Source organism: Equus asinus, chromosome 13, assembly GCF_041296235.1.
Source record: "Equus asinus isolate D_3611 breed Donkey chromosome 13, EquAss-T2T_v2, whole genome shotgun sequence".
NCBI lineage: Eukaryota > Metazoa > Chordata > Mammalia > Perissodactyla > Equidae > Equus > Equus asinus.
In genome coordinates, this window is record NC_091802.1 from 31,223,601 (window position 1) to 31,238,689 (window position 15,089).

At 40.3% G+C, this 15,089-nt stretch overlaps 1 protein-coding gene across 3 annotated transcripts in view; it reads right to left on the minus strand.

The window, feature by feature from the left end:
* Window positions 1-15,089, minus strand: part of ANKFN1 (ankyrin repeat and fibronectin type III domain containing 1) — a 364,521-nt gene that overhangs the window by 16,020 nt on the left and 333,412 nt on the right. For all 3 annotated transcript variants that reach the window (XM_070482963.1, XM_070482964.1, XM_044745817.2), the window contains exons 17-18: window positions 14,692-14,860; window positions 4,976-5,142 (exon numbers count right to left, since the gene is read on the minus strand). In XM_070482963.1, the coding sequence (XP_070339064.1) occupies window positions 4,976-5,142; window positions 14,692-14,860 (336 nt within the window). The remainder of the gene's footprint in view (window positions 1-4,975; window positions 5,143-14,691; window positions 14,861-15,089) is intronic.

Sequence of the window (15,089 nt, forward strand, 5' to 3'; positions counted from 1 at the left end):
AGAGGAGATTCTGAAACTGTGACACTCTATCTACTGAGAGTGACAGACAAGCTAGAGTTAAACTAGTGAATGGCACTGTGTGGTCCATAGCCATTTTTTCTTGCTTTCTAGTTCTGTTCTGTCCTGGAGTGACAGGACTTGGCAGAGTATTAAGGGCTATTAATGAAAGCATGAGATTGAGCTTCAGGCTTTGTTAGGTAGTGAGTTGGGCAAAGCGTTCAGCAGGGAACAGGCCTGTTAGGAGGTACTGAGCATTGTAAAGGGAGAAATCTGAAGTTTAGGGAGGTAAAGACAAAGTGGGAATCCCAGAGGAGATGCTGACAAATTTTCTTGATGGGATTGTGACTCTCTCCTCTGGCTTTTATTGGTCCCACCTCATGCAGCATACTCTTGTCTCAGTTATTTTAAAGGCACTACATGACTGTGGACAGCTGTTACAATATGCTTTTGTATCTTTTACTCTGGACTGGGCAAAGAGTAGGTACTCAATAAATGATTGCTCAGTGAATGAATGAATGAATGAATGGTTACCTAATTCTTTAGATCTCTACCCTTGAACAGAGTTACTTTGAGGATTAAGTAAGATAATGTAGATGAGTGTACTTTATAAACTGTACCTTGTTGTAAAGTTTTCAGTTGTTACAGTGACAGTCATGATTATTGTAGTGGGTTGAATGTGGCCTCCCAAAAGATGTCCTAATCCCTGGAATTTGTGAATATTACCTTATATGATAAAAGGGTAAATATTACCTCGTATGGCAACAGATGTGATTTGAGTTAAGGATTTTGAGAGGAGAAGTTTGTCCTAGATTATCTATGGGGGCCCTAATTCCAATGACAAATGTCCTCCTAAAGACATTCTTATAAGAGTGAGACACTGGGAGATTTGGCAGACAGAAGAGAAGGAGGCAGTGTGACCTCGGAAGCAGAGACTGAAGTGATGTGGCTGCAAGTCAGAGAATGACAACAGCCACCAGAAGCTGGAAGAAGCAGAGAACAGATTCTCCCCTGGAGCCTCCAGAGGGAGTGTGGCCTGCCAGCACCTTGGTTCCAGACTCCTGGCCTCCAGAGCTGTGAGAGAACACATTTCTCTTATTTTAGCCACCAGGCTGTGGTCATTTGTTACGGCAGCCCTAGGAAACTAAGACAGTTATTAATAATAATCCACTTGTTCTCTTTGGATAAGATTGCTTTAGCCTTATTGCTGAGGATGGACAGTGAAATTTACTGTAGAAATTTAAAAAATTATGTGTAGAAACAATGTTTACTTCTTAATTTTTCTCAGTGATGATGAAGTATTAACTGAAGAAAAATTAAAAACACAGGTACAGGGAGGACTGTGGACTGAGTTTAACAGACTTAGCTAAGTAGCTCTAAAACAAGGAACAATTTGCACCCATTTTACCTTATACTGTTGATCTAAAAATAACTGACAACATAATCCCCTTGATTTTAAGGTCCAAATTCAACTTCTGAAGACTTGCTGACACGTTTTTAAAAAGAAAGACCATAAACTCCCTAGGTTTGTTGGTTAAAAATTCTGCATCCGTTTCTCACCCTGCCCTTTAAAAATTTTGGTTTTCATCCCATAAATTACACCCCTTTCTCTGTACTCAGGCAAGATAATATTTTTATTAGAATGTAAAGGTGATTGGTTTTTTCACAGCACAGTTACAGGGTGCTTGAGGGGATGATAGATTGGCTATATTTAATGAGCTGTGTTTCTATTACAGCTTAGGAGCATTTGAAGCATTACGGTATATAAATTATAGCCTAATTGCCCTTTAGGCTTTAGCAGCTCAAAATATGCCAGGCTTCAAGTCTGTGCACTTTGACATTTCTGCTGCATGTGCTGTCTGTAAAGCCTGTATACCTTATCTACGATTTTATGCACCTCCTCTGGCCCAGCCCTCCCCGTTTCTGGCTGTACTCCTTGGCTTCTTTTCCTCACTGTATTTACATAGACTCCCTTGCTCTTTACAATGTTTGGTTTGTGTAGTGACTTCAACACTGTCTTAGATCTGGAATCATACAAATGCTCTCATGGCTGGTGGTTGCCTCTGCAGGTTATGGTGTGTGGTGGACTGAGCTGTGAACGCCAGTGGGTGAGTGGCTGCAGCTGGTTTTCATTCTGAGTGAGAGAAACTGAGAATCCCAACATAGATAAGGGGAGAGATGATCTCACATTATCTGCAGTCAATGAAGTTATTCATGTTGGATGGAGCAAGGCAGTCTGCTGAAGGCTATGGGTACAGGGAGATGGTCTCGTTTTACCCTAGCCGAGAAGTGATTTTTTGAACCCTTTGAGAATTGGCTTTTATCCAAGTCTACATGTACCTGGCTGGCTGGAAGGAGAGTATGTAGAGGGGGCTCTCAAGTTACCTGCTTTGGGAGACCAGAGCAGGCTAGCACTTTGAAGAATTCCTGGCCTGGCCTGCCTTTATCCATCTCACTTAATGCTGTGATGAAAGGGAAAGAGAAAAAGGTAGTGGAGCCCTAGGTTAGGTGAAAACGGAGTAAGGGTAGTCATCAGGGAGTAAGAATGGAGCCAGGAACTCCTGGAGGGGTTTGAGACTGGGACAGACTGAAGAAAGTCAGCCTTTTTGTTGCATGAACATACTGGATTCAGGGAGGCTTAAGTGGAGTAAAGCAGAAACAGAACCTATGGCATGGTTAGAGAAGTACTTCTCTAGAAATATTTATGGTTTTTAAAGAAGTCATGAAATGTTAGAGCCAGCCAGGCCCTTAGAAGTCATCTGGTTCAATCCTTTCATTTTACATGTGAGGAAATTGAGGCCCCTGGAGATCAAATGAATTGTCTAAAACTCCAAGGTTTATCAGTGGAAGATTTAGGACTAAAAATGTATGCTAATTGACTTCTGGTCATTATTCTTACTATGTTCCATTGTCCCTTATACTGGGTTCAAAAGATAAGCCAGTCTTTCATATTCTCCTCATGCTTCATTTTTCTTTTTCCCCACACATTCCCCCTATTGATGTTCCACTTTTATTGGAAATAAAATAAATGATGTAAATGTTTTGAATATTAAATTCTCAGGTCAAGAGAGCAAGTCACTTTTTGAACGGTTTATTTCTTTAGTCTGAGAGGTCACCTAAGATATCTCATTTATAGAATGAGAGAAGTAGGATAGGATTTGTCAGCTCACCACTCTGCAAGTATATTATACTGTTTTCTTCCTGAGTACTTAATAAACCCCAAATCTTGCATGTTCATGTTTCAAAGCATTTTCCCTTCTTATTAGTGAACGAGTGAATGAATGAATATATAATTTATTGCACACTTATTATGTTCAGGCACTTTGCTGAATGCTGTGCATGCATTATCCTGTTGGATTTTCTCAGTAACTCTGAGCTGGTGCTATTAGTATCCTCCCTATTTCACAGATGAGGAGATTGGGATTGAGAGAAATTTCTTCGCCCAAAGTTCACAGCATTTCCTTATCTTAGGTCCTCATTACTTCTTGCCTGGATGGTTGTAATAGCTTTGTCTCTGGTTTTCCTGCCATTAGTCTTCTTCTCCTTAAATCTAGGAATGAGATGCAAATCATTTAGTGAGCATGGCCAATGAGAGTGAGTGCTTCCGTAAACCACCAGTATGGCCATACCAGTGCGAATGGGAGGAATATCCCCCCTGATTGAATCTATCCTGAACAGCTATGAGAGCCTCTAACTTACTTCTCCAAAACTTTGGCCAGGTCCCTGTTGCTTATAAAGTACAAATTTCTTGTAATGGCCTTTAATAAAGCTCTTGTGATCTGATCTCATTGCTGCTTTCATTCTTGCCTAATTTCTCATTACCATACTTCACTCCGTTTATGTCCCAACCAATCTTGACTACTACTCATTCCCCAAATACTATTTTTCTGTTCTCTGTGCCTTACCTGTTGTATACTTTTTCTTTGAATACACCCTCCCCCAGTCTGTTTCTTCTCACTATACTCTAACCTCTCCCTCTAGGCCTATCTCAGATGTTGGTTCCATACTTTATCACAACTGTTCTTAAACCTACAAATGTAAGTAAGTTTTTACTTTTTTGTGTTGACATAGAACTTTTTTTTTGTGCTTCTGTTTCAGCACCTGATTCATTTTACAAATAGTATTTATATACATTTCTTGCCTACTCTAATGGATTTTAAACTCTTTAAGATCAGGGACCATGTCTAATTCAACTTTTTATTTCCCTTACAGTGCCTAACACCTGGCTGTTCAACAAATATTTATCAAATTGAACTGAATATAAATCATAGTGATATTTATCACAGGGGTGTTGCTATTATACTATTTTATTAATTGGGTAACTACAGGCAGAAAAATCGTAAGATTTGTCCAGGGGATTTAGAGGCAGTTTCAGACCAGATCCAAATTCTCTTGATGTCTAGCCAGTACTCCTGTCACAAGACCCTGAGATGTTGCCATAGGGCCTTTCCAGACAAGACTGTGGACAGGGAACACATTTTCTAACCTTGGTAGCCACACATTAAAGTGTCAACTCTGCCGGAAAGAAGTCTGAAGCGTGAGGAATCTTAGGTTCAGCTAGATTTGAGTTAGCATAAAGTGGTGGGTTGTTTTCTTCTCTTTTTCTCTGGGATATTGAGTTAATACAATTTTTCTGTCTGTTGGAATTATCAGTGCGCTATTGGGTAAGAATAATATTCTGAGCACTACTCCTTCTGATGGTGATTTTTCTCTCCAATGTGATAAGCCACTGCTACCCACCACAGTGGCTGATGCAGCTCTTAGTAACTCTGTGATTTACCTGTAGCTTTTTCTTAAGTCTTTGTTTAAAAACTCACATCTCCCTGAGCTCCATACATTTTAACCAAATCAACTGGCTACTTGTACACTGCAGTCTTTAAATTTAGCCCAGATTGCTATTCTTTCTCATGCTTGGTTCTCATCCCCTCCACCTTACCCCTTCTCCCATCCTTTTACCTCAGAAGAAACAAACTATTACCTGAATGAAATCTAAAACCTGCTGGTGTCTTTGTTTGGCAGCTGCAACCTCGCTGTCTGAGATTGCTTCCCTCAGGGACTGTTGGGTATTCAGAGAATCTAACTCCACAACAGCAGAAAGGCGGCAATACAGACTAATAAATTTCTCCCTGTAGCTGCAGAAATGAACTGGAAAACAGACAAGCAAAATAAAGCATGTTAAGATCTGGTATCAAAATAGAGAAATTCATACCTCAGAGAAAACAAGTTGAATGAAAACGTGATTTATTAATCCTATCAGTGGAAAATATTAAGCCATAAATTAATTATAAATGTGCTCTTAAGGGGCTAGTTGTCTGGCTTTAGTCAGACAGTATTCCCTTTTAAGGTTTACCAAGTCCTGGTAAGGTATGGGGAAGTGGGGTTGGCTTAAGCTGCAGTTTATGTTCAGCCCCTACAGTTGAGGCTGAATATATATATAGATATATATTGGGAAAATAAGTTTGCTTATCACTTTAAGGAAAAAAAAGCCAAGTAGCAATTTGGAACCGGTTTTGATTTCAATGTGTGATTTCCAGTATGTATTTTGTGTGCTCCTTTCCAAAGCCAGAAGTCCCAGAAAATACAAGACATGCTTTTCTCAGAGTGTCTTTTGTCTGGTTGGAAAATATCCCTAAGGTCCTAGTATGATGGGTTTTGATCCTCCTCTTGCCTCTCTGCTCCTCAGCTCTTCTAGAAGGATGATGGAGCTGATGGCTTGGCAGACCATGTTTGTCTTCAGCAGACTTGACCTTTCTCTCTCAAAAGATAATGGGCCAGAGGCCAGAGGAGACAGTCTTCATCCCCAGCATGGAGGAGGGAAAGAGTAGTGTGGGAGTCAGTCTGGTGCAGGCGGCCTGAGGTGGTCAGATTTTCCATACTTCTCTGACTGGCTCTGATCATATACCGTAACTTCAGATTTCAGTGGGATAAGGAAAGCATCCTGATTCAGATTAGTATAGTACCAGTCTCTTCCTGGTGATTGTTGAATTTGGAGACTCACCCTCCAGGAACCTCACTTACTCTGTGTACCTCTGACCTATGCTGGTGCGTTACATGCACCAGAGAGAAAAAATTGGAAATAGGGCTGCTATAACTCAACAAATCTGTGGGAACATTTTTATTCTTATTTCTTTGGTGAGGAATTCTAGGAAGAACATCTAATTATTGCCTTTGAACCTCTTTGCTTTTGATTCTGGAGACCCAGATATGATCATTTAGGGATGTTAAAACTACACTACCTCAAAATGGGGCATCTGGTGATCTCTACACCATGTGAGGAAGCCCTACATCTCTGCATATTGAGGGATTTAAGTGTACCCTTCAATTCCCATCTTACCACTGCCACTTCCTTGCTTGATTTCCTCTTAGGATCAATCTCAGATAAGTGTAAGGGTAATCAGCTTTGTTTGTATTTCTTCATGTGGAAGTGGAAGAGAAGAATGGGGTGAGGGCTTCAGAGGTCCATCCTTACTCTAGGTGTGCACCATTTCGAGGAAGTATTTCTCAGTTTGGGTAGTCTCAGTTCTAGGCTTGTTTTTTTTCTCTCTGGTGTCAGATCTTTCCTTCCTACTTTCTCTACTCTAGCACTTCTTTGCCTGACACACAGAAGAACTGATTTCATACAGGTTTCTCAGTAAATGACAAACTATTGAGCTTCTCCCAAACAGTCTACTTCTCCTGATATTTCCCTTCTTAAAGACCTCCGTAGAGCTCCTTCTTGACCTCAGGGTAAAATCCAAACATCTTAACACCAAAGGGAAAGCTCCTTGTGATCTAGGATTTGAATATATCTTCAATCATATCTTGCATCATGCAACCACCCTCCACCCTCCACCCACATTGATCCTAAGCTTTGATCTAGCTTAACGTATTCCAGGTTCTTTTGTACTTCTGTGCTTTTAAACTTGCTTTTTCCTTGTCCTCCAATATCCTTCTCTACCAATACCTTTAGGTTAGCTGCTTCTGCTACTTGAAGATTCAGCTTGAGTATCCTTTCCTCAGTGAAATCTTCACTGATACCTCCCCCCCTCAGGCAGAACTAGTTTCTTCTGTGCTCCTAAAGCCCTAGTTTCTAAATAATCGGGACACTTAACCTGCTTTATTGTAGTAATGTACTTGACTGCCTTGGTATTAAACTGTGATTTCTTTGAGGCAAGATCCATGTCTCCTGTTAATTTTTATCTTCTCAAAACCTGGAACATTGTAGCTTCTCACCTGATTTTTATTGACTAAATGATGAAATAAATTTGTGCCCTGATCTGAAGAGGGCTGACCCTTCCTCTACAGTCTCCTGTTTCCTTCCTTTCTCTCTTTTATCACTGCTCTTTATTTTCCTGTTTTGAAAGGTGTATTTCAGGTCTGTGATATTTATTGGCAGCTCTACAGGAAAGAATCACCATTACTTTGTAACTTACTCTTGACCCTTGTAGCTCCCTGAATGTGTCTTTCTGCCTTTCAAGGAGGGATTATATCCTGTTAGCACTTGACAGATGTCCTCTCTTGGCTGGAGAGTGAAGAGAGTGAAGTGTCTCTCAGCCTGCCTTTCCAAACCAACTTGTAAAAAAAAAATTGGCTTTTTTCCTTCTTTCTAAAGTATGGCTGGGAAGATAGGGAGAGGACTGAAGAATTTCTTTAAAGGAAACACTACCAGTCCCATCTGAATTCTAAACTCCAGAATGTCCACAACTTTCTCTTGTGTCTCTTTGCGGTAGGAGCCTTGGATCAGTGGGTGGTCTTAGAGCGCCCACACCACCCGTGCCACTCACCACAGTGAGCTATGAGGACCTGTCAACTACAGTGCTTCTCTTTCCTGCTCTAGTGGTTTTTATCCAGAGCCTTTAATGTTACTTTAACAAATGTTACTTTAACATAGTCTTTTGTGGTTTAGCAATGATACATTTGGTAGCCATCACTGAGGAGGGGAGGATAGACTGGAAGCTTCTAATTTTTTTCTAATGTGATCACACACATTTTACAGACAAAATGGTATAAGGGTACAATAATGCATTATCTGGACCACATGATTTGTTAGTGATTTGCAAACTAAGACTAATGTTCTGCAGTGTTTTCTCTCTCTTTTTTTCTGCATAAGATAGTGGCAGACTAAAATGCAGTCGGCACCAACACTAGAAGTCAGATTAGGAGTATAATAGAGTGGAAAGTACTGAAGTTTAGGCATCAGACAGACCTGGGTTTGAATCATAGTTCTGCCACTTATTACCTACATGATAGTGGGCGTGTAACCTAGGGGAACCTCAGTTTTCTCATATCTAAGACAGGGATAATAATTCCTACCTAGGGTTAAATAATATGTATATAAAGTGCCCAGCACAGCATGTGGCACATATCAGATATGAAATAAAGTTTTGTTTACACCCCTACCCCATTCCCCCAGGAAGAATGAGGCTCCATATTCTTATTTAGTAGTTAGACTATTATAATAGGATTGAGATTAGAATATTCTTCCTAAAGATCTCTAGCTTGATAAGGTCCTAATCAGTCTAGGTCAGGCAGCCTAGTTTGAAAGCTAAGGAATCAACAAGATTACCTCCTGGGGTCAATTTAGTTCCATGATTCTTTGCCAAGGTGTCAGAAAGAACCTGGGCACGAGATGCCCCTCTAAAAATTCCTGGTAGTCAATGAGTTGACAGTTGGAATTCAGGAATGGTGTCCTAAATCATGAAAAATGGGCAGTAGGAATGAGAGTTGAGACTGTGCCATTTCTTGTAAGCCTGTGGCCTGGATTCCATTAGGCTCAATGCCTGGATATCCCACAGGCACCTCAAAACTCATCATTTGTCAGACTGAACTCATCGTCTTTCCCCTCCCCCAAACCTGTTCCTCTCTTCATATTTCCTATTTTGGTAGATGGCAACATTATCCATCTCAGCACCCTATTTAGGCTCTCTGGCTCCTCCATCTTCTTCTTCAACCACGCTAAATCAATCACAAAGTCCTGTCGATTTTAACTCCTAAGTTCCTCCTGCCTCTGCTTTCTCTTCTACACGCTTACCTCAGCTACCTGGTTTAGACTCTTATCATTGCCCACCTGGACCAGTCTCTTAACTATCTCATTGCGTCTAGTCTCAGCCCTTTTTTGCTCTCCTGCAATCCATTCTCCACAGAGCTGCCCAAAACCAATAAGACCATATTATTCCTTTTCTTTAAATCTTTTAATAACTCTCCATTGCCTACAGGACAAAGTCTAACCTCTTTAGGATGGCATAAGTAGCCATTTGTGAATTTGACCTTTTTAATTTTTACTTTCATCTCCTGTCACTCTTCCTCAGATGCCTTAAGCATCAGTCATACTGAGCTACTAAGAGTATACTTAATTGGGCTGCATTTTCCCAGGTCTCCAAGCCTTTGTGCATGCTATTCTGTCTGCTTAAAATGATTTTCCTTTTCTGCTCTGCCTTTTCTTTTCTGGATGTTTGTTTATCCTTTAAGGTCTAGCTCAAGTATTTTCTGTGTAAGAAAAGATTAGGTGTCTTTCCTCTGAAATTCAACAGCCTACCTCTTACATCAGGGCTTTCATTGTATTGGGACTGTTGGTATACATGTCTGTGTCCTCTACTGGATTCTAGGCTTCTGGTGGGCAGACTGTCTTATTAATGTCTGTATGTTTAGCCCCAGCACAGTACTTGGCACACAGTGTAAGTTCAGTAAATGTTTGTTGAATGAAGGATGAAGCCAAGCACCGAAGTATGAAATGTATACCAGGCTCCAAACTGTCTTTTTTTAAATTCCCCAGTTGTTTAATCTTTCTAGTCCAATTAGTATGATTCATAGAGCCAAAGAAATCAATAAAAAATCAAGTTTCCTCATCATAGGCTTGCTGTCAATTGTGACTGCCCACAGCATCAGGGCAGGGCGACCTCCTCAGTGGAGGCTAGGCAAATCCTCAAGAAGCCATATCACTGGACAGTGTTTCTAAGGGCTCATGATACTGCTTTTCCTTTTGTTTCTGGGAACAGTATAAATAGTGACCCTTGTCGACCCCCAGCCACATGCTTTATTTAGTGCAGAAGAGTGTCACCCTGCTCCTATCCAAAGAATAGGCGAGTGTCAGCCCTCAGGCTATGGAGGAGGAGGTGGGTCTGAAATTGTACCACTTTGCTTCAGCTTAGCCCTTCTCATAGAGATCTCACACTATCCTATATGATGGTCTCTCTCTCTCCCACAAGTAATCCTGTAAAGGAACACCCTATGAGTTTGCCCCAGCATAGTCTTTACTCCAGGGGGCAGAGGGCTAAGCTACTTTATCGTTTTGTCCTTGCTAGATTTATTTAGTGCTGGAATAGGCACAGATACAGTTTTCCATAGCTGGTTAGCAAGTTATTTATGATTCACTCAGGCCACTGGCAGGAACACAGTCAGTTTGCCAAATCTCAAATCCTTTCATCGGACAGGGATGACTTATACAAGTCAAACTGAAATGTAGTGTAAATGTTTTATTCTAATTTACATAATCTCATAATTTGCACCTTTTCAAGTTTCACTAGAATTCCTCTGTTGTTATTACAATTTTCTGAGTTCTGGCTGAATTTCCAACAACATTCTCTTTCTCAGAAGCGCTTAGTGTATCTGTTGACCTTTTACTATGGACCTACCTATGGAAGATAGAAGTCTCTATTTATTAAAAAAAAGTAGATTTTGCTTAGCATCTTTCTTAGAGGGGCTTAGGCCCGCTATAGCAGGCTTTTAGGAATTCCTACAGAAGGTATCATTAAATGCTTAGTGAGCTGATGTCAAATAGCGGAAGTAGCTATGCTAATCTGCCTCTTGTAAAGCCCTGATTTCTTGGGGATAAGATAGAGTTGGTCATGATTCTTACTAAGGCCCAGCAAGTTTTAAAAATTGTTGCTGCTGGTGCTGAAGTACAATAACCATTGTACTAGAATGTATTGATTTCTTGCCACTGGCAACATTTCCTCCTGATCCCTGGAAAAGACTAATAGAATTGTGTATGCCAATGGAACCAAGCCCAACAAAGTGGTCTTTTCTGGAAACTTACATGATCCTTATTAATCAACTAGAGCGTGAATGTTATGGTAATGAAGGAGGACGAAGAGGGTAAGAAGTTATGTTTTACTCTAGGGAAAAACATTTTAAAGTCAGGAACTATTGAGGCCCAGGCTTTGATCTATAGTCTGGTTTTCATAGATGAAAGATAGTATCTGATGGTCTTATATTGCTTTTAGTATTAAGAAGAAGTAAGACAGGTCAAAAAGATGGGCACTGTAGGATTCTGTTACACTGTGCTATGCTAACTGCATCTCTAGTTCTATAATTTCCTAAAATTTCTTTATCTCTGTGTTCTAGGCAGTACTACTTGAAGTGTGATCTATGGATTGGCAGCATCATTATCAGCTGAGAGGTGGTTAGAAATGCAATTCTCCAGTCTCCTTCCCAGAACTACTGACTCAGCATTTCTGGGGTGGGGCTCCAGACATCTATTTTAATAAGCTCTCCAAGAGATTCTTATGTACATTAAAGTTTGAGAAGCACTATTCTTGGGTATCATATCTTAAAGTATGTTTTCTATGGGTTTTTAATAGGTGCTATGCCAAAAATGATTCCAGTCATTGTCAAATGAACTTGGAAAATGCTGGGTTAAACAAAGTTAAGCTTTTTGTTTTTTATTTTTTTTTTGTGAGGGGGTACTACTGGATTTTTCAGAGCTTTTAGTATGTTATTCTACTGCTCAGAATTCTCCTTTGGATTCCCAATACACTTAAAGTAAAATCCAAAGTCCTTATCATGGCTATGCGGCCTTGCATGATCTGGCCCCTGTTGACTCTGTGATCTCATTTCCTGTCTTTGTTGCTCTTGCTTACTACACTCCACCTACGCTGATCTCTTAGCTAAGCACACTCTTACTTTAAGGCCTTTGCACTTGCTGTTCCCATTGCGTGGAAATCTCAGGTCTCTGCTCAAATCTGTCTTCTTCAGAGAAGACTTCCCAGGTCATCCTCTCCAAAATTGTAGCTCCTGTCACTTCACTCTAGTCTCTTACTTTGATTTATTTTTCTTCATAGCCTTCACTACTGTCTGGCGTTTACAATATTATTGTTTGTTGATTGGTTTACTATTTGTCTCCCCAACTAGAATTTAAGTTCCATGAGGAGTTTGTTCATTGCTGATTCTTCAGTACCTGGAATAGTGCCTGGCACTTAGTAGGTTACGTAATAAATATTGGTGAATTATGAACAAATTAATGCAGAGAAGAAATTGTAAAATAGAGAGTAACAACAGAAGGACAAAGTGTGGCTGCTCCAGAATAGTACATGAGCCTCTCAGAAAGCAGGATAGAGAGGATACTTGCAGGGCTTGGTCCTCCAGGGTCTTGGGAGTCAGGTACTGTTGTGATTGATATCAAACCATCGGTTCTTCCCACCAAGGCCATTGAGGCATGGGGAAATGAATTTCATGTATTTTGGCCTGTAATCATGGAACACTCATGACCATTTCACACAGAATGGACTCCTGGTTAGCTCTCCAATGAAGTGTTTTCCTTAGTTCTTTTCCCTGTCAATTATCTATCCGTGGAAAATCATTCACTTTCATGGCTTCAGCTGTTGTAAGTAGACACTAGCCAAATTTCTGTGTTGATACCTTTCTCTCCTGCATTTCTCCTGCCACTTGGACATGTCCACTTGGATGTTGAATCAGCACCTTCAAACTCAAGATTTTCAGAGCTAAAAGCATTACTTTCTTCCCCAAACCATTTTCATCTTTGATTTCCTTACTTTTGGTAGTGGCAGCAACATCTTCACAGTCTTTGAGGCTGAAAACAATGGGGGCACTCTAGAAGTCTCTAGACTTCACCTTTTCTCATTCAAACAGGTGCCCAATCTTGTCAATTGCTCCCAATGTTTCTTACGTCTGTATGTGTTTCCTTTTGTTTTGTTTCTACCCTAATGCTAGACTATTATAATAACCTCTGAACTATCCCCCTAATCCTGCTTCCAGTCCCTCTTAAATAGATTCCTTAGTCTAACTCTTAAGATACTGCCAATATGGCAAGAACTAGTGTGTACAGCTTTATATCCACTATTTCCTCATCATTTCTTTGGTCTAACCAAACTGGACCACTTGTTTCTTTCCTGACTCTTTCTGAGTTCTTCTGTTCTCATGTCTTTGCGAATTCAGCTCCCCCCGACAAGAAAGTTTTCTTTATCATCCATGTTTGTTAACATCCTGTCTCACATCAAATATTCTCTCCTCCAAGGCAGCTTTGTGATATCTTCTTTGAGAACATGTGCTTTCTTTTCTTCTTTCAGTATCATTTAATATGATTTTGGCACATTTGATGTCATTCAATAATAATTTGTATTATTATTTTACTCCTATCACTGTACTGAAAGTCCCTTGAGCGCAGAGCCTTTGTCTTACTCATCTCTGAATCTCCACAGTAAGCACCCAGTGTATACTTATTGACTTGAATTGAAATACCTTGACCCAAACTATATTTTGTAATTTCATATATTTAGCAATGCAGTTAAAGCATGGACTAATAATGTTTGGATGGGGATCTTGTTAAATGGTTACATTCACATCCAGATCTCTTGGGGGTGGTATGGCCAGTGCTATTAATCATTTGACACAGAAAATGTGCAGAAAGGTTAAGTGATTGCCAGTACCACACAATAGGGGACCTAGGACTCTCAAGTCCCAGTCTACAAGTCTGATTCAGCTAAGTTTCCCTCCTCTGGAAAATAACAATTGCTGTTCATTAGCTTTTGGACATCTGAACTGCTTGGAGCAAGGGAACTGAGAGGCTTAATCCATTTAACCTCAAAGGATAAATTCAGATTCAGATGGCCAGGTCTCAAAATGAGACATCAGGCAGTTGCCTTGTCTGCTTCTAAATCTGGTGGCTGGGGAGCAATCCAAAGAGTCTGCCTTCATTCTGCACACCCAGTCACTCACCCTCCCGTAAATCCTACAATTCATTTGAACTGACGGAACTCTTGCTAATTGCCTCTTATTGGCCTGTTACAAGATGAAGCATGGGGAAGAGACAAAGCCTTCCTATTCACATTTCCAGTGGGCAGCAGGGGTCTCCGCAAAAATAGAGAAACTGGGGCCTAGGCTATTCATTTTTGAAAGTCAGGACTAGATTTTCTACCATTCAGAATCTACATTATAATCACAATCCTGGGAGACGCTGTCATTTCTCAAATGGTCTGCTAGAAATTTAGAGTCTATTTAATATAGTCTATTTAATAAAGCAGCACTACATAAAGTTATAGACTTTTTTTCCCTTCAAAGTGATACACATTCTACATTTTAATTTCAGTATTTTTCTTTTTCCCAGTTAGAGGAAAGAGAGAGAACGAGAGAGAGAGAAAGAGAGAAGGGGCAGTGCTTTTCATGAAAACATCAGTTCTTGTATTTATGTTTTAAGAAAGCAAAGGGCAGGCAAGAACTGCAGCCTGATAACTGAACTTTCTGTTTAGAATTCCCTCCTTTCCATTGGGCCTTAGCTAGGTTTCAATAATTATTGCTCAGGCACATAGTCTTGGAGCTTTGCTTTCTCTCAGACTTGTACACAGTTCTAGGAAGGGTTGTTGCCAAAGCCATCATGTGATTTATTGACCCTCCACTGGGACAAGGGGGAACAGATATAACTTTGTGATTTTATTATAAGGAGGCTGGGTTAATATTTCTAGGTGAAACAAGCTACTATACCAAGTTCAAACATCTGAAGAGGGAGGTTAAGAAACCCTGAGTGTGGGGTGTAAGGATTATTCTGTCCTGGGGCTGTACAGACGTCGTCTGAGGCAGGGAGCAGGAGAAGAAAGGACACATTGTGACCCATTTCCAACACCTCCTGTGTGTAGAGGCGGAAGTTCCTTGCCTGCAGAGGGACACGCGCGGAGGAAAAATAGGAGAGTTACAACATGGCACTTACATAAACAACACCAAACTGGCATAAAACATCTAACAAAATTACAGGACTTCAAGCTTGGAATTTTTATACAACATAAATATTAGGGTTCAGCCCATTTAATAATGCTATATAAAATCAAGATTTAAGGCAGTAATGTTCCACATAAACTCTGAAAACAACGTTTATGCTTCTTATA